At 44.8% G+C, this 23,563-nt stretch overlaps 1 protein-coding gene across 5 annotated transcripts in view; it reads left to right on the top strand.

Annotated features, from left to right (window-relative positions):
• PPP4R3B (protein phosphatase 4 regulatory subunit 3B) overlaps window positions 1–23,563 on the top strand; it is a 67,410-nt gene that overhangs the window by 38,565 nt on the left and 5,282 nt on the right. For all 5 annotated transcript variants that reach the window (XM_084625257.1, XM_084625255.1, XM_084625256.1 and 2 more), the window contains exons 11-14: window positions 2,309–2,467; window positions 3,545–3,714; window positions 6,937–7,076; window positions 8,027–8,211. In XM_084625257.1, coding sequence (XP_084481383.1) covers window positions 2,309–2,467; window positions 3,545–3,714; window positions 6,937–7,076; window positions 8,027–8,211 — 654 coding nt within the window. The remainder of the gene's footprint in view (window positions 1–2,308; window positions 2,468–3,544; window positions 3,715–6,936; window positions 7,077–8,026; window positions 8,212–23,563) is intronic.

Below are 23,563 nucleotides of genomic sequence, written 5' to 3'. Positions count from 1 at the left end.
TAGGAAAAAGCTGTAAAATAAAATATTTCCAAACTTAAATCTGTTTTTTTTTTAAAATCTCCTTTATTAGTTTAGATTACAGGTTCTACTTTCTCCCAGCCAACAGACACAAAAAACCTTCGTTTTCATTTGACTTTGCTTCAGGCTGTCTTACAGAATTGTACAGTAACTCTTTGCTTAACGTTGTCATTGTGTTCCTGAAAAATGCTACTTTACACAAAACAATGTTAAGTGAATCCAATTTCCCCACAAAATTTAATGTAAATGTGGGGTGGGGGGGGGGGTTAGGTTCCAGGGAAATTAAATAAATATATGCATCAGACATGCCAAACCCGTGGAAAAAACACAGAAATTGGGCTTGGTTTTGGTTTTTTTTGGCTTATGAGTTGCTTGTTGGCTAGTTTTTGGCTTGTAGCTTGTTACTACTTTTTGTTGTTTTTGGATCGGCTCTCGGCAAATGAGCAAATGGAGGCAAGCAGGAGCAAGCGGGGGAGAGAGTCAGGGTGCACAGCAGGCCCACCACAGTCCCAGACTGCACACTGGGGTATCTAGTCACATAGAGTGTTGGGGTTCTCTAGGGATTAGCTTGTTTTGGCCTTGTTTTGAAATGAGATTCACAATAAGCCCAAAATCAAGCTAAAGTCGGGGTGCTTAATTACCATGTGAAGGTTGGCAACTGTGAGATAGATAGATATAGTGTTAGGTTCGGTTCGGTTCTGGGGGGGGGTAAGGGGAGGGGGAATGAAAATTATATATACGTACTCACTCTCTCTCTCAGTTTTAAACAAACAATTTAATACTATACACAGCAATGATGATTGAGAAGCTTTGTTGAGGTAGTGGGGTAAGAGGGTGGGATATTTACCAGGGAATGCCTTGGTGCTAAATGATGAACTAGCACTTGGCTGAGCCCTCAAGGGTTAACACGTTGTTAATGTGGCCTCACACTCTACAAGGCAGCACGAATGGAGGGAGGAGACACAAATAGACACATGGCAGTGGCTGCAAACATTCCCTGCGGAAATGGAACGTGATGATGAACCCATGCTATCCCACTGGAGCACACCATTCCTCCACTTTCCAAAGTGCTGGGGGGTGCATGTATGTGTCAGACAGAGACGCACACTGTGCATGTGTGTTTGTCTGAGAGAGACAGAGACACAAACACACATTGCCCCTTTCAGTACACTGACCCCCCTCTAAGTACACTGCCTTTTTAAGTTGATCAGCAAGTTGAGACAGCAGCTGCTGCCAGCAGGCTCCCTCCATCCTGAGCCCTGTCGTGTCCCTCCCCCGCTCTGTGGAGATGGGGTACAGGAGCGAGGGGAGGGGGACACCATGATCTCAGCACCCCTCTTCTCTCCCCACCCCCCCTCAGCACAGCAAGCAGGAGGCTCCCTGGAGCAGCTCTAAGGCAGAGGGCAGGAGCAGCACATGGCAGTGGGAGAGGAGGGACACCTAAACTGCCGGGCAATTGATAGCCTGCTGGGTGGCTGTTGCACAGGGAACTTAGGGGGGCTAAGGCCCATCCTGGTTCAAACCCCCCACCAGCTAGCTCCAAGGGGCTGCTCTTCTTGCAAGCAGTGGACAAAGCAGGCGGTTGCCAAACGACGTTATAAGGGAGCATTCCGCAACTTTAAATGAGCATGTTCTCTAATAGATCAGCAACAAAACAACGTTAACCAGGACGAGGTTAATTGAGGAGTTACTGTATTGAATAGAGAATTCTTTTCTATCAAGGAAAAAGTGCTGCTGAAGCTCAGATGATTGATGGGTGAAATTTGTATCAAGGAAGACACTTGTCTGAGATTTATTAATTGGATTCTTTCTTGAGTTGGATTTTTTTAATTGGATTGACCTTTAGGAAAACATTACTGCTACAAGAAGTGCATCTAGAACATAAGAATGGTCATACTGAGTCAGGCCAGTGGTCCATCTAGCCTAGTATCCTGTGTCCCGCCCCACCCCCCCAATAAAGGCTCCATTTTGGGTTTAGGCTGTTTATAATTTTGTTTTTATATTTCCTATTGACATAGACCTCCAAATATCTATTCATGGTGTCTGTTCTCCTTAGCCAAAGATATTAAGTAGGTTTTCAGTCTTCACCTATTGACAGAGAAGAAGCATAACCTAGGTGTGTAGGCTGGTATAGGAAGCTCTTAAGAAGTCAAATTAACAAGCTGATAAATCTCTATTCACTTTTAACTGTTAATAGGCTAAAACTACTTTGTCATAAGCTGTGGATGCGTAGAAAAGTTTGGTTTGTTTTTTATATGCCTGATTTTAGTTAGTTTTATTTTTCTTGTAGATAATTATCAAACGGCACAGCTGCTTGCCTTAATTTTGGAGCTGCTCACCTTTTGTGTGGAACACCACACATATCACATCAAGAATTATATTATGAACAAAGATTTGCTAAGGAGAGTATTGGTCTTGATGAATTCAAAACACACATTTTTGGCCTTGTGTAAGTAGTAAATTGAATTGTAATTTACTTTGTTTTAAATATTGTGGTATACATTTAGCACTGAAATACTTCTTCATGTTCAGAATCTGTTGAATTTACATGCAGTGCCTTGGCTTAATTTGTAAATGTGTAAATATCCTAATTTTTTTAATCCAGTGAGCCACCAAAGCTGCTATTCTTTATTGAAGTTACCTTTTCATGTAATTTAGGTCCAAAATGTGACACAACTTTCAAATTAAGAGAAACACATAGGTAGAAGGCTTAAAGGACCATTGTCTTCTAGTCCACTAGCAAAAGCAGAAAATCAGTTGTATAGTATAAGCCCACCTGATACTGCTTAGTGTTCCAAAGGAAGGTGAAAACACCTGATATTCCCTGCCGATATTCCCTGCCAATATTCCCAAGTACTGTGCTGTGGAAGGAGAGGTTGGTAATTCTCTTCCCCCTCCACCCTGTGGAATGGATCATTTTGGAATTGGGTAGTAAGCATAAAATATAATTAGGTGTCTAGTCTCACCTAAACTGAGATCATTATAAAACTATAAAATCCACTATTTTTGGTAGGAAATTAATGAAATCACTATTTTGTGCACCATGGTACATAAGGAATGACCTAACATGTTTTGTGCTCGCCTCTCAGAGCTAGACAGCAGAAAGAGCACACAAATGAACCAATAAAATCTATATATCTGATGGGCTAACACTTACTGCTGCTTCATATAAACAAGAAAATAATGGAACCAATAATAATGGAATAATTATAATTATTAATTATAATAATTATAATAATAATGGAAAGTTGTGTTGGTTTGTGCGCAACAAGAAATGTGAAAGAAAGAAAAGTTTGCCTGATAGGAAAAAGACAAAACCAATAGATACTTATTTTGAACCTTTAGTTAAGTGTTTTTAAAAAGCAAGCAAAAAAGTATTGAAAAGAACTTTTGCAGCCCTTTTAACAGATGTTGCAGATCTCACTCCCACTGAAGTCAATCTTAGGTTTTCTGTTGACTTCAATCACAGCAGAATGGGGATTGTACAATGATTATCAAAGATTTCTAAATTTTCTTTAAACTGCAGGTGCTCTTCGCTTTATGAGGAGGATAATTGGCCTGAAGGATGAATTTTATAACCGTTATATCACCAAAGGGAACCTGTTTGAGCCAGTTATAAATGCTCTTTTGGATAATGGAACTAGGTACAATCTGCTGAACTCAGCTGTAATTGAACTGTTTGAATTCATCAGAGTGGTAAGTTTTTAAGCCAGTTTTGTTTAAAACACTAAGTTTTAGGCATGTAACATCTTATGCATTGAACACAAAATGCAGAGTCTAGAAAATTTCACACTAAATAGGATAGTACCAATAACAAAAGTTTAGCTATTATAATACTAAAGTATAAAAGTCCTTTGTTTAGTCTTGTGTTTGTATCTTGCTTGACTGTCCTTTTCCTATAACTTTAGGGAGCATGTCTGGCCAAGAAGTTGTGGGGTGGGAACTGGTTAACACTCTCCTCTTGAAATCAGCATGTAATAGCTGTAAAAACGTACGGGGTGTGTGTTGCTTAGAGCAGTGTTAATTTTAGGCCTGCTACTTCTACTCACTGCCTTTATAGGGGAAAGGTATGGGAAAACGGCACCAATGGCATCAGGACCACCAAGCCATTTGAGCTGCTTCGGGCGGAAAGAGGGGACTGGCAGGAATACCTGGGATGACATTTGTTTGGTGAGGGTGCCTTGAGATCCATAGGGTTGGGGTCAAGTGAATCTTTGGGTTCTGCATGAGGAGAAGACGACTGTCTTCTACCTGTAGCTGTTAATCTTTCCCACAAGACTATCCTATATTTGTAGGTTTTGCATATTACTTTGGATTTAAGATGGTATCTACATCAGTAAAATAATGTCTTATAAGGCTAAAACTATAATTTCTTCATCTAAACTGGAAAAAGTGCTTTTGTTCTAAATCAGTGTTGTAATGAAAAGGGAGTTCTAGTGTCCTTGCAACTCAGGAGGTTTGGTTTTATTTTTCCTAAACCAACCATGTGGTTGAACAACTTTGAATACATGTAGTGATGGTGATCCTGCTATTGTCATGAAATAAAAATAGCACAAGTAGCAGTGCTTTCATCAGTCAGTTGTCTGGTGTAAGAGTTGCTATCACAACAGCTTTTGTTGAGTAAACATCAGCTGTTACCAGCATGCATGGGGACTTTTTGAGTTTAACTTCCTTTTTTTCATTAAATGGACATTTTAGATATCTAATATGGGAGGTCTCTGACCAGAGAAGTCATAAATGAAAGGCCTTCCACTTACCCATGGGCAGTTAGTTACTTGTTACCTGTTGTGTAACAGGGAAAGAGGAAACCACTTCTTTATTCTGACTACCATTTTACTCCCCTCTAATCCCTATTCCTTACCTACATGTAAATTGTACTTCCTGACTGAGGCCAAAATAGACCAGTTGCAAAGGATGTAAACCTGTGTCTTTTAGAAAGACATCCTTCTGACTAATCGACTGCATAGTTAATGGGTGAAATTCAGAGGAGTTATGTAGCATAAATTGCGTGTCAGCAAGTGGGTGTGACTATAAGTCTAAAGGAGTCTAAATGAGCATAAATTGCATGCTGAAAAACAAAGTAGACACAGCCTACTTCAGCTTGTTCCCAAAGCCTGGGTAAAGAGAAGGTCCTTGCAGTGTGCCCCAAAGCTCAACTAAGTCAAGTTATTTCAGACCAAGAAGGTGTTCACAGAGACCCACTTTCATGTTTGCAGAGAGAAAGAGGACAGTAAATATAGCATGCTTTAACACCTTGAGTTGCTGGCAGTCCCTATCCAGAAAATGGGCATGTTTAGGGTTCTGCAGGACTTTAGGGAGCATGTCTGGCCAAGAAGTTGGGGGGTAGGAATTGGTTAACATTCTCCTCTTGAAATCAGCATGTAATACAGGGGTGGGCAAACTATGGCCCGCAGGCCAGATCCAGCCCGATAGGGCTTTGGATCCAGGCCACAGGATTGCCAGCCCTGCACCACTCCCGGAAGCAGCCGGCACCGCAGCTCCTGCGGGGGGGAAGGGGGTGGTAGAGGGCTCCGCGCGCTGCCCTCGCCTGCAGGCACCTCCCTGCCCCACCCCCCTAGCTCCCATTGTTTTGGAAGAGGGAACCGCAGCCAATGGGAGCTTCGGGGGAGGTACCCGCAGGCGAGGGCAGCATGCGGAGCCTTCTGTGTCCCCCTTCCCCAGGGGCTGCAGGGACGTGGTGCCGACCGCTTCCAGGAGCGGTGTGGAGCCAGGGCAGGCAGGGAGCCTGCCTTAGCCCTTCTGCGTGCCTCTGCGCGCCCCTCCCCCTGCCCCGAGCCGCTCCAGGTAAGCGGCACCGGCCTGGAGCCTCCACTCCAAACCCCTCCTGCACTTCAACCCCCTGTCCTGAGACCCCTCCTGCACCCCAACCCATTGCCCTGAGGCCCATCCAGCACACTGCACCCCCTCCCACACCCTGCACTCCCTCCTGCACCCCAGCCCTGTGCCCCAGCCCTACATTCATGGCCCTGCATGCAATTTCTCCACCCAGATGTGGCCCTCAGGCCAAAAAGTTTGCCCACCCCTGTTGTAATAGCTGTAAAAACGTACAGGTATGTGTGTTGCTTTGAGCAATGTTAATTTTAGGCCTGATACTACTCACTGCCCTTGTAGGGAAAGGTATGGGAAAATGGCACCAATGGCATCATGACCACCAAGCCATTTGGGCAGCTTGGGGCGGAAGAAGGGGACTGGCAGGAATACCTGGGATGACATTTGTTTGGTGTGGGTGCCCTGAGATCTATAGCATTGAGGTCAGGTAAATCTTTGGGTTCTGCGTGAAGAGAAAAGTGTCTTCTACCTGTAGCTGTTACCTTTACCACAAGAAGAGAAAATGCATTGGGTTTTCAGTTCATTCAAGCGTGGGCATTTTTTGACTCTTCCCCCTTAGCCCATTTTAGTACAGAAAGAAATGATCAGGCCCATAAAGGGCGATTCATTAGAGACTGACTGAGAAGTAGCTGTTCCACATTAACTACATAACATATAAAGTGGATGGTAAAACTCTGATCCTTATATGAATGTTCTGTGTTTGTTTGCTCTTGCCTCGTATTTTTTCACATGAAGGCGTAATCCTGTGTATAAAACACTATATTCATCTCCACAGAAACTCATGTTGATATCACAGATAAAAGGGACAGCAAGTGAGAAAAAGGAGCAGATAAATTCAAGCATCCATTTACATTAGAAGCAATTCTGCTGATCTCAGATTTATTTATTTAAACTTTTCCAGGAAGGAAAAACGAAATAACTGTCTCATCTGTCATTTGCAATATTTTTTTTAATTTAGGAAAAACTAGTCGAGTAACTTTTAAAGCTAATAGCCTTTACTGAAAACCTCTGATCTTCTGTATCTTACTATTATATTTGAGATTTAAATATTGTTTTGTGCTTATGCAGGAAGATATCAAGTCTCTTACTGCACATATAGTTGAAAACTTTTATAAGGCACTTGAATCTATTGAATATGTTCAGACATTCAAGGGGCTGAAGACTAAATATGAACAAGAAAAAGACAGACAAAATCAGAAATTGAACAGGTACTGTATTATTCGCACATCTTGAAACTCAAACTTTTGTAATAAAACAAAATATTCTAATAGCATCTCTGGATAGTCTTTCTAGAGGATTCCCCAGAGTAGTTTGTTGTGTGTGCAGTTACTTTATTTTTCATGTTCTCTTGTTTCCACGTTAAATTTACACAATAATCTGACTTGTGGATCTGACCAACTTGAATAGTAAATTGGTGGCTGAGGGTGGAAGGAATGTTTTCTGTTAGCTCATTTTAATAAATTTTCTATCAGAGAAATTCGATTAAGGCCATGTCTACACTACCACTTATGTTTGCAAAACTTGCATCACTTGGGGGTGTGGAGAAAACACCCCTGAGTGACATAAATTTCGCCAGCATAAGTGGTAGTGTGCACAGCGCCATGTTGATGACAGAGCTCTCTCCTGATAGCGTAGAGCAGCTACATGAGAGGTCTTACAGTGGTGCAGCTGAATCAGTACAGCCTAAGCCTCTGTTGAATAGTTCATAAAACACAGATGCATCTTGCTGTGTGCTCTAAAACCCTCCTGACCTATTTGACGTTAAACGTAAACTCTAATTTGGGGAGGGGGTTACTAGAACTTGGGTAGAGTCAAGAGCAGAATCCTCTATGAAATCTTTACTACTGACATGGTCATGCAGTTTGCTTTTTAGGCACTTTGATTCTTTATAAGTGTCCAGATAGAATGTACAATCTAAATAACTAGCCTGATCTAGACTCCCTTCATCAACCCACTAAATTCATTTCAAGGCATCAAGAAATTATTTCCAGGATGAGCTTGTACAGTCTTTGATTATTGTACTTCATAGTGGGTTATACTTTTTCAGGTTGCTTCTGTGCTGATATTTCGCCACACTGTATCAACCATTCATGGTTCCTTGTTTGATTGTTTGTAAACCAGCGACAAGGCTTGAATCATTTGTGGTCGTTCTTTACAGCGTCCCATCCATATTGCGTAGCAACAGATTTCGCCGAGATGCAAGAGCCTTAGAGGAGGATGAAGAAATGTGGTTCAATGAAGATGAAGAGGAAGAAGGTGAAGCTGTTGTACCTCCCATAGAGAAATCAAAACAAGAGGATGACTTTCCAGATAGTTATGAAAAGTTTATGGAAACTAAAAAAGGTAATTTATTTATCATTTCTGTTCTGCAGTACAAAACTATTTTATATCCTACATTGTGTGACTTGAGAAAACATCTTGATTCTTCGAGTAGGTGTCCCTATGGGTGCTCCACTTTAGGTGTGCATGCTCCAGTGCAATTTTGTTCAGAGATTTTTTGTAACTGGGCCTGCACCCTGTTTATGTCTTCATGGTCCAATCCAAGGGCATATGGGGTTGGCAGACGCAACTCCAGTTCCTTCTCAACCACCTGTGGTTAGAGACTGAGCGTTTCTGTGTACATTAGCCTCAAAGTTTTAGCCAGCTTACTTGTTTTATTCTTACCTCTTTGATCTTGTTTTATTAATTTTCCACATATGCTTTTGCACGGCTCGCCCTGTTTTTGTGTTTTGCAACCAGCCACTGAGTGCCCTGCTTCCCCAGTGCTAACTAGGTTTTTGTTGCAAGAGGACTTCCAAATGTTTGAAGAACCTGAATCCCCTCTACTGAGAGGTACCAAGAGGGATCTCCTGCCAGTACTGACATGCACCTTTCTGCTGCCAAACCCACACATGCAGGCATGGCTGCTAGTCCCAATGAAACACCAGTACAGACGCCATTAACCCCCCACCCCTACTTAAAACTGGGGATACCACCTCCTCAGACGCTTGAGATCACTGCCCAAGATTCCACTACCTTTCCATTTGAACATCCCTCCTCTGAGATGTATCCCTAGGAAGAGACTCCAGGAACCAATGACTGATCCGACACCTTCTCTGGCAGGAACACTCTTGGGGTCCCTCCCCCTTCCCTTATGTCCCATAAGAATGGACTTTCTAGAATCCTGGGGTCCCATAGGGCAACCAGTTCTGTAGAGGTTACCCTTACTCAAGAGCACCTTCCAAGAAGGGCAACCACTAGTACCCCAGGACCTTCTAGAGGGAGAGCTGAAGAAGAGGCAGTGCCATTGAACAAGTTGTCATCCTCATCAGATGAGCAATTATGCCTCCTCCCCCATCCTGTGTCATTTGATGTCTTGCGGATGGTAGATGATTTCAGGGTGCTCAAAGTGAACTGCTGGCTAGGTGAGTGGTGTAAGGTGCAAGTTGTTGATTTTGTGGAAAATAAGTCCACTTTCTGTAGGAGGAGGAGGCTATATAGTTTGGATGGTCTCCAGCTCAGTAAACTATTTCCCCAGGGAATAGACTAACTAGAGTAGTCAGGAGGGGTTAAACTAACACTAAAAGGGGGAGGGTAAAAAGGGGGAAGATGTGAGTACTCAGTACACAGTAGAGCTGTTTGGAACAAAATTAATCAAGGAACCAAAAACATGAAGAGAAGAAATTCTTGAATTGCCTATAGGCTAGTGCTATGAGCCTCTTTAACAAACAAGAGTAATGGGAATTGCTAAGTTATGAGCATAAATTCAATCTAGTTGGTATTACTGAAACCTGGTGTGATGATTCGCACTATTGGAATGTTAGAATCAATGGTTAGATGCTAATTTGGAAGGCTTAAGTGCATAAAAGGGAAGGGGAGTGGTACTTTTAAGTCAAAAATGGCATTACCTGTTTGAGTCACTAATAACTTGGAAGAAAATGATCTTGAATGCTTACAGATCAATGTCTTTAAAGCACAAGATTAGTTGGAGACTGCTATAGACCTCCAAATCACACTAGGGAACAGAATGACCACCTCATTACACATCTATCTATTATGTCTTGCGGAGGGAGAGAAGCTGCATGATCATGTGAAACTTCAATTTTAGTGACACAAGCTGGGAGTCTCATGCTGTCAGTACTAAAACGTTCTTGGAATTTCTAAACATTATGCATGAAAAATTCCTAACTCAAAAGTTTTTGCAGCCAACACGGAGGAATTCTTCTAGGTCTTGTCCTACCAGATAGATAAATACTGGTCACAGAACTAAAAATTAATGAGAGCTTAGGTAGAAGTTCTTCTTCGAGTGATGTCGCAATGGGTGCTCCATTGTGCTGCTGATGGGAGAACTTTAGTAGCAGTGTCCGTTGGGCGCGTGCCTGGGCTGTCTCTCTTCGTGCTGCGCCACGAGGCTAGCCCGCATGCATGAGCTAACTGTCCTCAGTTCCTTCTCAACTGCCCCTGGCTAGAGATGAAGCCATTAGCAGTCAGTTAAGGCTGTTGTTTTTCTGTTTGCAATTTGAAGTTATTCTTCCAGTGCTTGCTCTTGTCCATTCCATGCTGGGTGGATGTGTACATGCACCACGTGCAGTTGCCGGAGACTTTTCCCTCTGTGGTATCCATTGGGCTGGTTCTATTGCCTTCTGGAGTTGTGCACGTCTGCACTGGTATAAATGGTGCTGCAGGCCCCACATCCTCTGTTTCTTCTTACTGCTCATGATTGTTGCTGGAATGACCCTTCTTACTAAACAAGGCTCCTTTCCCAGTGGTTTGGACTTGCTCTGTTCGTATTTTGTATAGTTATTGTAGTCCATGTATATAGTTCTTAGTTATAATTAGTATATATAGTAGTGTTAGTATATATATAGCTGTCCCTCTTCTCAAGGGACTTTTCGTCCCAGGGGCTGGGCATGCCCCAGTCCCCAGGCTTCAAGCTGTGTGCCTTGTGCAGCAAACGGATGCAAGTTAGTGACTCACACTAGCTGTCTAAAATGTCTAGTGGAGTCTCATGTTAAAATGCCAGCTCTGCAGAGACTTCAAACCCTGCACGAGACAGGATAGACAGATTTGACTGAAGGCCATTCTTGTGGAGGTGACCCTCGGACCGGCCTCAGAGCCAAGCCGTTCTGAATCAGCGCCAAGTACCCTGACATCCATGCGGAGTGCTCCCTAGCATGGGGCTCTTCCCAGCACCACTCTCCATCCCTGGTGCAGAGGAAGAGGCAGAAGAAACAATGCACTGAGAGATGGCATTCTCCAGTGCAGAGAAGAGACAAGCAGGGTATGATTGGTATAGTGAGACCCATGTCGGGCCACTTGCCCTCTCCAGAGCTTCTGATGTGCCAATAACTCTGCATAGGGAGCTGAGTTCAGTATGGGATCCACCACCGACTCCTAGGAGCAGCCATGGGGTCAGGCATCTGCTGGCCCCTTCCCATCCGGAGGTTTTCCAGGTGGCAAAGGACCTGCTGTACCTCCCAATACCACCAACCCCTCAAGGCCTCTTGTAAGCCACGACGACTGGGGACAGGAAGGGGCAGGATGCAGGAAGCTCCACCACAGCACCATCCTGGGACAAGCCCTCCTGGTCCCAATGCAGTGATCACCAGCCCGCTGCCGGTCCCCAGTTTCCCAGTGCTGCCTGGAGGAGCAAGCGGGTACTGGGTCTAAAAACCAGACTTTGGTACTAGCCCTTCTGCCAGTGCCTTAGCAGTTTCTCCCGGTACTCTCATACTTTGTGGTGTCAGAAAGGCAAACTACTGTCTCTTCCCGCCTGGCTCTGGACCCAGACTCCAGTACTGACCCTGGTGCCCATATCCAAGAAATGGCCCCAGTGGATATGGTGGAGGGGAGGGCTGTCGCAGGCCCTAGTAACCCTCTCCCAGAGGATGACTTCAGGGCCCACCAGGAGCTCCTGAAAAGGGTAGCTGTTAACTTGGGCCCGGAAGTTGAGTAGCTTAAGGAGTCAGCACACAGCCTAATAGACATCCTGGCTGCAGCTACTCCTTCCAGAGTGGTCTTGTCTGTTAACAAAGCGTTGATGGGCCCCTTCACATCACTGTGGCAGACTGCTTCCTCTCTGTCCCCTACCTCAAAAAGGGCAGAAAAGAAATACTGTGTCCTAGCCGGTGATTTTGAATACCTTTACTTGCAGCCCCCACCCCACTGGGGTCCCTGGTGGTGTTGGCGGCGAATGAGCGGGACAGACTGGGAAGTTGCTACCCTCATAAATAAGGAGCCCAAGAGACTGGACCTGTTTGGATGTAAGCTTTATTATACAAACAGTCTCCAGTTATGTATCTCCAACTAGCAGGCCCTGCTCAGGATGTAAGATTTTAATCTGTGGGAATCATTGTCCAAATTTAAGGACTCCCTGCCACCGGAGTCAGTGCAGGAGTCCATGGCCATCCTAGAGGAGGGCAAGACTGTGGCCAGGACCTCCCTCCAGGCGGCTCTGGATGCAGCCGACTCAGCAACCAAGACTGTGGTGTCAGCAGTCACCATGAGGCGCTGTTCATGGCTCCAGTCATCTGGCCTCCCTTACGAAGTGCAGCAGTCCATCCAGGACCTCCTCTTTCAGGCCACCTCCCTGTTCTCAAAACAGACGGACTCGAAGCTTCAAGGACTTGATGGCCACCCTTTGCTCCTTAAGCCTTTTACAGGCCTCCAGCTTCCAGGAAGCACTTTGGGCCCCAGCAGCCTCCCAAGTTTGCGGTGCCTCCCAGGCAAGAGCCCTACGAAAGAAAAGGGAAGGGCTATAAGTGATTCCAACCCCTCCTGCCCACCTCAGCCTCCCAGTCAGGCTCTTAGATATTGCAGTGGAGCTAGGTAGGCCTTTTGAAGATATGCCCAAGGTGATATATCAGTCTCAACTCCAGATCTGTCTCCCCTTTTTGTTTTTGGAATCTCTGTCGCCCTTCAGCCCAACATGATCATATGTAATATCGGACTGTTGGGAACTGAGTACGGTAACAGTCAGTTACAGCATCCAGACCTCTGAACCACCTCAGGAGATGGAGGAAGCCAGAATGGAGGAGGACCTAAGGCCAAATCCTCCTCCTCCTCAAAGTCATAGAATCATAGAATCTCAGGGTTGGAATGGACCTCAGGAGATCCTCTAGTCCAACCCCCTGCTCAAAGCAGGACCAATCCCCAACTAAATCATCCCAGCCAGGGCTTTGTGTCTCCTCCACCAAGTTGTTGTGCCGCCTCCACCATTTCTGGCAGATGACTTCCGTCTTTTCCAGGAGCTGGCAAGGAAGGTGGTGGACACCCTTCAGAAACAGTTGGAAGACGTTAGAGACACCCAGCATCAACTCCTCAATATCTTCTACTCTTCCTCTTCATCAAAGGTTGCCCTTCCAATTCATGAGGCCGTTTTTGACCTGGCCAAAACAGTTCGGCAAACCCTGGCTTCGGTGGCTTCAGCTTTCCAGCGTGCAGATAACAAATATTATGTCCCAGAAAAGGAACATAAGTTCCTTTTTTCCGACTCACCACCGGATTCCATCATGGTGGACGCTGTCAGTTTCCGTGGCTGGCAACACTAGTGTAGGGCTACATCATATGACAGAGACTGGAAATAGCTGGATCTCTTTGGCAGGAGGACATATTCCCCGGCCCCCTTGTAGTTCTGTATTGTCAACTGCCAGGTGCTCACAGCCAAATATCACAATACAAATTACAACAAACTTAATGACTTTTTATTGAAAAACTGCCAGAGCTGCATTGGGAGCTCTTTAAAGAGGGACAGTTAGTATCAAAAACTTTGTTACACTTGTCCCTCAACACCGCTAATACAGCAGCACCTCCACAGCGGTGGTGATGCGACTGACATCATGGCTCTGTTTGTCGGGATTCATGAAAGAGGTGCAGTCCACAGTGGAAGTTCTTCCTTAGGGCACAAAAATCATAGGTGAAAAGATGAACGCTTCCCTTCATACCCTGAAGGATTCCAGGACTACCCTAAGGTCACTGGGAATCTATACTCCGGGGCAAAAGAGGTGTTTTAGTTCACAGTCTCAACCCAGAGCATATGTGGCTCAATATCAACCTCAGCACCATTACGAACCACAGAGACAAAAAGGGAAATTCACAAAGCGCAAACAGTCTGGTCCACAAAACTTGTCCCAACCCCCTGAATCTAAACATCACTTTTGACGGGGAGGTTGCGGCACCGTGAAACCACTCCACAACTGATGCAACCGACCCTGGTTGTATACCTATTTGGCCACCGATTGACAGTGTTCCACAGTTCCTGGAAACACATAACATCAGTTCAATGGCTTTTACAGATCGTCCAGTCCGGTTACTCCATCCATTTCACCTTCCTTCCCCATCCCTCTTCAGGAATGCTGTTCACGAGAATTTACTACAACAGGGGATAGATCGCCTCCTCCAGTTAGGAGCCATAGAATCAGTACCTCAGTATCTGCGAGGCAAGGGATTCTACTCTCGTTACTTCATAATATCCAAAAGAAAGGGAGGTTGGAGACCTTTACTGGACCTCAGAGCTGTCGTCAAGTTGGTTAAGGCTCAGAAGTTCAAGAGGGTCACCTTATCAACGATCATTCCAACATTGGAACAGGGAGACTGGTTTTTGGCCCTCATCCTCCAGGATGCCTATTTTCACATCTTCATCCTACTGGTTCACAGACGATTTCTCTGGTTCACTCTTGAACATGGCCATTATCAGTACAGAGTCTTCCTCTTCAGTCTGTCATCAGCCCTGAGAACTTTTTCCAAAGTTCTCTCAGTGGTAGCCACTCAAATTACCACTTGCAAGTGATAATGATTTGCCCATACCTGGACGACTGTGTCCTCGGAGCCTGGTATTTTCAGGAGGCCCGCAAAGCCATCGACACTGATACACTTGTTCACAGAACTGAGTTTACAGATCAACATCCAGAAGCCATCCCTCACTCCAGTGCAATGCCTAGAATCCATAGGGGCTAACTTAGACACCCTACAGGCCAAAGCCCTCCTACCTCAACACAAGTTCCTATCCGTGGTTTCACTCATAGGCACCATTCAGTACAGTCCACGGATACCAGCCAGACTCTGCCTCTAACTCCTAAGACATACAGCAGCAGGCATGGGAGAGTTACCACATGCCAGACTACGTATGTGATGCCTCCAACTATGGTTTAGTTCGGTTTACAGACCAAACAGGGACAGGCTGGACAAACCTCTGTCACTACCCACCAGAATTAAAAACTCCTTAAACTGTTGGAAGGACCTGATCAATGTGTGCAAAGGGATTCTCCTTTTCACACGTCACTATTGTTGCTCCTTACCACCAACACATAACTCATAGGGTGGGGTGCACATTTAAATTGCTTCACGACTCAAGGCAAATGGTCACCTATGGAGATGTCTCTACACATCAATCTCTAACTGAGATTGGTCACAAATGCCTGTGCCCATTTCCTCCTGCTAATTTCAGGATCAAATACAAAGATCCTAACAGAAACATATCCTGCATGTACTACATCAACCATCAGCAAGGGGAAGCATGTCACCCTCTGTATGTGCGGAGGCAATGAGACTATGGAACAGATGCATTTCTCAGGTCGCTTTGTCTGCAACTAACCTTTTGGATATGCAAAACTTTATAGCAGACAATCTCAGTCGCAGATTCCTGCACAATCATGAGTGGGAGATGCACCTACCAGTATTCCACAACTTGTTCACACGATGGGGAACCCAGTCCACTTACCAGAACAAGAAGTGTTCACGCTACTGCTCCAGGGTGGGGATGGGACAGCACTCTCTGGACAATGCTCCTCTTCTTGCTTGGGGCAGGGACCTTTATGCCTTTTTTTCTGTTTTCCTCTTCTGCTGAGGGTTCTGTTAAAAATAGAAAGGGACAGAGCTCCTGTCATCCTGATTGCTCCTACTTGGCTGAGACAGACCTGGTATCCTTACCTGACACAGTTTGCAATGTGCCAACGATCTCTCTCCCCAACTTTCTGCACCTCCTCTCACAGGCCCGAGGGTGTACCCTACATCCCAACTTGGGGATTCTCCACCTAACAGCATGGCTCCTGCTTAGTTCCAGCATCTAGAAAGTTCACGCTCAAAGGGAAATACAAGAGGTTATATTACACAGTAGAAAGTCCTCCACACTACATACTTACCTGCAGAAATGGTCCAGGTCTCAGATTTGATGCATGTCCCAACAAATCTCTCCAATATCAGCAACTCTTTCACATAATCTAGAATATGCTCTGACCCTTAAAATCAGGATTATCCCTAAAATCTCTTAGGGTCTGTCTAGTAGCTATTACAGCTGGGATATTCGATGCTGTCGCACCCAACCACTAAAAAGTTTCTTAAGGGTATAATAAACTTCTTCCCTCAACCTTGACACTGTACCCCATGTGGGACTTAAACCTGATACTGAAAGGACTGACCAGACCCCTCTTTGAACCCATGGCCACCTGTTCACTAACGTACTTCTAAATGAAAATGGCATTCTTGATAACTATTACGTTAGCCAGAAGATAGGAGAGAGAGAGCAGCTCTGATGGCACTGCCCACCCACCGCCGCCTCCCCTTGGTATTCTTTGTAGACAAGGTTACGTTCAGACTGCATCCAAAATTCATCCCTAAGGTAACCTCCCTGTTTCACATGAATCAGTCGACTCCCCTTCCAATATTCTACTCCCAAGCCTTCTACTCCCAATCTTCTACTCCCAAGCCTCACCTACTCCCTGGTCATTTGTCCAATCTTCCACTTCTTGTGAGCTTCTTTTTTGTGTTTAAGATCAGCAAGGATTTCACTGTTAAGCCAAGCTGGTCGCCTGCCATATTTACTATTCTTTCTACACATCGGGATGGTTTGTCCCTGTAACCTCAATAAGGATTCTTTAAAAAAAGAAGTGGAAACTTGGTTAGATGACGTGGGAGGAGTATAGAAATATTGCTTGAGCATGCAAGGGTGTAATCAGGAAGGCCAAAACACAACTGGAATTGCAGCTAGCAAGGGATGTGAAGGGTAACAAGAAGGGTTTCTACAGGTATGTTACCAACAAGAAGAAAGTCAAAGAAAGTGTGGGCCCCTTACTGAATGAGGGAGGCAACCTAGTGACCGATGTTGTGGAAAAAGCTGAAGTACTCAGTGCTTTTTCTTTTGCCTCAATCTTCACAGACAATGTAGCTCCCACACTGCTGTCCTGGGCAACACATTATGGGGAGGAGGTGAGCAGCCTTCAGTGATGAAAGAACAGGTTATGAACTATTTAGAAAAGCTGGACATGCACAAGTCCAGATCTAATGCATCCGAGGGTGCTGAGGGAATTGGCTGATGTGATTGCAGAGCCATTGGCTGTGATCTTTGAAAACTCGTGGTGATTGCGGGAGGTCCAGGATGATGGGAAAAAGGCAAATATAGTGCCCATCTTTATAAAAGGGAAGAAGGAGAACCCTCATTTCAGTCCCTGGAAAAATTATGGAGCAGGTCCTCAAGGAAACCATTTTGAAGTATTTGAAGGAGAGGAAGGTGATCAGGAACAGTCAACATGGATTCACCAAGGGCAAGTCATGCCTGACCAACTGGATTGTCTTCTATGATGAGATAACTGGCTCTGGATATGGGGAAAGTGCTGGACGTGATATATCTTGACTTTAGCAAAGCTTTTAATATGGTCTACCACAGTATACTTGCCAGCAAGTTAAAAAAGTATGGATTGGATGAATGGTCTATAAGGTGGATAGAAAGCTGGCTAGATTGTCAGGCTCAACAGGTAGTGATCAACGGCTTGATGTCTAGTTGGCAGTTGGTATCAAGCAGAGTGCCCCAGGGGTCAGTCCTGGGGCGGTTTTGTTCAACATCTTTTTTAATGATCTGGATGATGGAATAGATTGCACCCTCAGCAAGTTCGCAGATGATACGAAGCTGGGGGGGAGAGGTAGATACAATGGAGGGTAGGGATAGGGTCCAGAGTGACCTAGACAAATTGGAGAATTGGACCAAAAGAAATCTGATGAGGTTCAATAAGGACAAGTGCAGAGTCCTGCACTTGGGACAGAAGAATCCCATGCACCGGTACAGGCTGGGGACTGACTGGCTAAGGAGCAGTTCTGCAGAAAAGGACGTGGGGATTATAGTGGATGAGAAGCTGGATATGAGTCGGCAGTGTGCCCTTGTTGCCAAGAAGGCTAACGACATTTTGGGCTGCATTAATAGGAGCATTGCCAGCAGGTTGGGGGAAGTGATTCCCATCTATTCGGCACTGCTGGAGTATTGCGTCCAGTTTTGTGCCCCCAGTACAGAAAGGATGTGGACAAATTGGAGAGAGTCCAGTGGAGGGCAACGAAAATGACAGGGGGCTGGGGCACATGACGACTTACGAGGAGAGGCTGAGAGAACTGGGCTTGTTTAATCTGCAGAAGAGAAGAGTGAGGGGGGATTTGATAGCAGCCTTCAACTACCTGAAGGGGGATTCTAAAGAGAATGGAGCTAGGCTATTCTCAGTGGTGGCAGATGGCAGAACAAGAAGCAATGGTCTCAAGTTGCAGTGCGGGAGGTCTAGGTTGGATATTAGGAAACACTGTTTCACTAGGAGGGTGGTGAAGCACTGGAATGGGTTACCTAGGGAGGTGTTGGAATCTCCATCCTTAGAGGTTTTTAAGGCCTGGGTTGACAAAGCCCTGGCTGGGATGATTTAGTTGGTGTTGGTCTTTGAGCAGAGGGTTGGACTGGATGACCTCCTGAGGTCTCTTCCAACCTTAATCTTCTATGATACTCCACTTAGGAAGGAACAATTAGTTGCACGCATACAAAATGGAAAATGACTGCCTAGGAAGGAATACTCCAGAAAGGGATCTAGGGTTATAATGGATCACAAGCTAAATGAGTCAACAGTGTAGCACTGTTGCAAAAAAAGGAAACATTCAGGGATGTATTAGCAGGAGTATTGTAAGCAAGACACAAGAAGTAATTCTTTTGGTTCTACTCTGCGCTGAGAAGGCCTCAACTGGAGTATTGTGTCCAGTTCTGGGCCCCACATTTCAGGAAGGATGTGAACAGATTGGAGAAGGTCCAGCTTAAAGGTCTAGGAAACATGACCTATGAGGAAAGGTTGAAAAAAATGTTTTAGTCTGGAAATGAGAAGACTGAGGGGGGGACATAACAATTTTCAAATACGTAAAAGGTTGTTACAAGGAGGACAGTGAAAAATTGTTCGCATTAACCTCTGAGGATAGGACAAGAAGTAAGGGGATTAAATTGCAGCAAGTAGGGTTTAAATTGGATGTTAGGAGAAAATTCCTGTCAGGGTAGTTAAGCACTGGAATAAATTGCTTAGGGCGGTTGTGGATTCTGTCCTTGGTGGTTTTTAAGCGCAGGTTAGATAAACACGTGTCAGGGATGGTCTAGATAATACTTAGTCTTGCCAGGAGTGCAGTAGACTGGACTTAGAAGACTTCTCAGGGTCTTTCCAGTCCTACAATTTTATGATTAAATACTGTGTACCCTCCAACAGCTCGGAATACCTCTTCTCCCATGCCACCCCACATTTCATGGTGGTCAGCGCTATAAATGAAGGAGGCAGACGACATTGCTCCAGATCAACTACTCACAACAAGGAGCTCAAGCACCTGGACCTTCTGAGTTGCACAAGCTATTCTTTAGCTGATTTACAGTTCACAGTAGCTAACTACCATGTCCTCATGGCAAGTATGATCAGACAAAGTACAAGTTATGTCATTTTATTCATTTTCCAGAAGACCAGAAAGATAGTTCCAGGCACTAATTGCTGAAGGTTAGAGAATTGCCAAAGCCTCTTTGCAAGCCTCGCTGGTTGCAGCCGACGTAGGCTCTCATTCTGTGGCAACTCCCATAGTTATGTGCCACTCTTCATAGCTGTGGTTCTCTGGATTCACTCCATTGTATTCTGGACTTTCCTGGGATCTTCCATTTGAAGGCCCCAAGCTCTTCAGCAATGCCATTGATGATTCCCTTCACTAATCGAAGGACTCTAGAGTAACAGTCTGAACCCTGGACATCTGTGCCCGTGCAACTAAGAGAAGATTAATCGGGTCACAGCCGAACTGTCTCACCCGGTCGAAAAGGAAACCTTCCAAAGAATCATACAACCGTCCAAGAAGAGGCCTGAATTCCACAAGAAGGGCCCATCATCTACTGTCATCTTTCAATCAGCAACTTCTGACTGCCTGTTTTGACTGTTCATTTTAATGTCATGAGTTCTTCCTTCATCTGGGTCATATGTTGCACCACCTTCCTGCTCCACTCTTCCCTGCACATCCCCCAGCGATAGCTTGAAAAGGGAAAGACTTTCCTGGGAGCACATCACATTAGACGGATGCTGGAAGTCATTACATTACATTACATCAGGCTACACCATTCTCTTCAGATCCATTTCCCATCTTTCATCAGGAAAGGGTTCTACTCCAGGTACTTCTTGGTACCCAAGAGGAAAGGAGGATGGAGACCAATCCTGGACCTCAGGACTCTGAACGCATTCATTCTATCACAGAGGTTCAGAATGGTAACCCTAGCAACAATAATACTATGTTATATCAGGGGACTGGTTTGTGGCCCTTGACATTCAGGATGTGTATTTTCGTATAGCAATGCGTCCAGCTCATAGATGTGTACTTCAGTTTGTCATTGGCAGCGACCACTATCAGTATTGAGTGCTTCCTTTTGGCCTTTCAGCTGTGCCAGGAATCTTTTTAGAAAGGTCCTCTCGGTCATTTCAACTCATCTGCAGCAAAAGGGAATAGTCATCTTCTCGTCTGGATGAATGGCTTCTTAAGGGTCATTCCTTGAGGTACAATCAGCAACCAACAAGAACCTAGTCCTCTTCCATTCTTTGGGGCTGTTACCCCAAAAATGGATTTTGGGACACCCCTGTAATAACCTCCCTTAATACCCTGTTAGTCTGTTCTTCTCAAAGTATGAGTTCCTGGGGTTGTTAAGAAAACACCAAGGACACAGATATAACCTTCCGAATAAGGTGATTAACATAGGAAGTATTTTTTCCAAAACAAAGTGTTTTTATTAAAGTAACTAATCCTACTGCAATATAATCTAAAAATAGAAATCAGATACAAATCCCTAATTGCAAATTAGAGCATTCAAATCCCAATATCATACAATTTAAATGATTCTGTGCAAAGCACTAAGCTACAAATGGCCCGTTTGTAACACATTGCTGACAGCAATTCTTAAATTACACGTTAAATTTTACGTACGTTGAAATTAATAACAATATTTCATGCATTCTTAACACAAACATATATTTCAAGCATACACATATTAAATACTATGCTTGACTACACTACACTAAAAATTGTATTTAAAAGCTGGCAGGCTCTATAAATCCTTTGGTATCCTTTAATTGCTGTTAATGGCTTTATAAATCTTTTGGTATTCTTTAATCATGGTTGCTGCTCAGCTCTGGTTAATCAGTGTTTCTCTGGTCAGTCAGCTTCATTTTGTTCTGGTCTTTTCTGTCTCTACACTAGGCCTTGTGTACACTACAGGGAAAAGACTATCTGAGCTACGCTATGTCAGTAGCATAATTCAAGTCGACGTAGCTTAGATCTACTTATTGCGGGGTCCACACTACGTGATGTGAACGGGAGACACTCTCCTGATGACTCCCCTTACAGTTCTCAATCCGGTGGAGTATAGGAGTCGACGGGAGAGTGATCTGCGGTCGATTTAGCGGGTGGTCACTGGAGTGACTAAATCAACCGTCGATGCATCAATTGCCGCATGTTGATCCCGCAGTAAGGGTAGACAAACCCATGGTTTCTTATCCTCCTTTAGCAGCTCTCGTTGCTGGCTTCCAATTTCTTCATACGTCTTCCCCTGACTGCTTTCCTTGCCGACTTCTGATTGACTGACTGCCAGCACAGTCTTTTTATACTGTTCTAATACGCATTACCTCATCTTCCTCTATCAGAAGAGGCAGCCCCAAACTGACCAAAGTCAGTTCAGGCTGAGGCAGCTTGACCTTTCTGTCACCCTTTTGTTCTGCACATGCTCACTGTAGCTGTTTACTTCACAGTTATGATTCTGCCGACTCACTCACTTCGTGGGCCTTTAGCCGGAATGCCATCCTAGCACTCCTGAACGTTTTGCCAATTAACTGAACTTTTCATCCTGTGTTAGCACTGCGCCTGCTCAAAATCTGCAGTTTTCATTTTAGAGTGGAGTAGCTCGGAATATAGATCAAGCAGACAAAATGAAGGCTGGAGAATTTCTCTAGAAATAGGGCTCCTGAACTTTCCTGAGTCCCTCTCTTCACTTGCCTCTGACAGCAGACCTACTGTCCAAAGAATCAGGGACAATAACTCATCCCAATCTCTCCATGCTACATCTCAAGCCCTGGGTCCTCGATGGTTCTCAGGTGTAGAAATGGATTGTTCTTTTTAAATACAGAATGTGCTGTTGAATAGTAGGAAACCCTCTGCAAGAAAGGCTTACCTGCAAAAGTGGACACAATTTTAGTCCTGCAGCAAGCATTATCTCCCTCTGAATCACATTTCACTCTTATATTAGAGTACCTGCTGAGTTTAAAAACCTTGGGTTTGTCACTGAGCTCCATCAAAGTCCACCTGGCTGGTATTTTATCTTTTCACTTACTGGTTGAGGGGTTTTCAGTATTCTCACGCCCTGCTGCTTCAAGGTCTATTAAGGGTTTAACCAAACTTTTTCTCCATACCAGAGATCCTGCTCCATATTGGGACCTTAAGCTTAGTTCTCAACTGGAGAAAATACCTTTCCAGCCCATACCAAACTGATCTCTCCTCCATTTGTCCTTCAAAACCTCCTTTGTCAGTCATCATTTTGATTAGAAAGGTAAGGGGAGTTGTGAGCCCTGTGCAAGATCCAGCCTGCCCAGTATTTTTACTGGGACATGGTGACTCTACATGCCCATTCCTGCTTCCTGTCCAAGGTGTCGTCGGACTTCCACATCAACCAGGATGTTCAGTTGCAAATCTTCCACTCCAGACCTCACGTTTCAAAGGAAGACCTAGTCTTCACACTATAGGCTTAAGAAGAACCCTCACATTCTACCTCAAAAGATCTAGGCCCTTCAGAGCCTCTCCTAGTCTTTTTGTCTTTTCACGTATAGGACGATGGGAGCCCCCGTTTCTACCCAAAGACGATCAAAATGGGTCTCAGGGTGAATTTTGGCATGTTCATGAAGCATTTTGAGTGCACACACACCCAACTAGAGTGACTGCCCAGGAAACTTCTGTTACTCTGCCTAAAAATATACCCATTGCTGCAGACATTTGTAAAGCTGCCACCTGGTTGTGCTTGCATACTTTTTCCCAGCACTATGCTATTGGGTATGCTTCCAGGGCAGATGCAGCCTTTGATGGATCTGTTCTTGAATCAGTACTAGATCTAGTTTGGGCATTCTTCAGAAGTCCCTTAAAGTGGAGCACTGATAGGGACAGCAACTTGAAGGAGGAGAGGTTGGTTACTTGTACAGTAACTGGAGTTCTTCAAGATGTTTTGTTCCTGTGGGTGTTCCACTACCTGCCTTCCATTCCCTCTACTTTGGAGCGCTTGCCTCTGGCCAGATTTCATGATGGAGAAGGTCCACCCTCCCCTATATGCCCTCAGATCAGAGCACAAGGCTATATAGGGCACTGGTGCAGAACCCATGAACCAAAAATCTCCAATTGAAAGTGCACAGGTGTGTATGTACCTAAAGTGGAGCACTCC

Source organism: Lepidochelys olivacea (genome assembly GCF_965140295.1).
Source record: "Lepidochelys olivacea isolate rLepOli2 genome assembly, chromosome: 3".
Taxonomy (NCBI): domain Eukaryota; kingdom Metazoa; phylum Chordata; order Testudines; family Cheloniidae; genus Lepidochelys; species Lepidochelys olivacea.
Note: the sequence above shows the minus strand (reverse complement) of the source record. Positions and strands in the feature narration are given on the sequence as shown.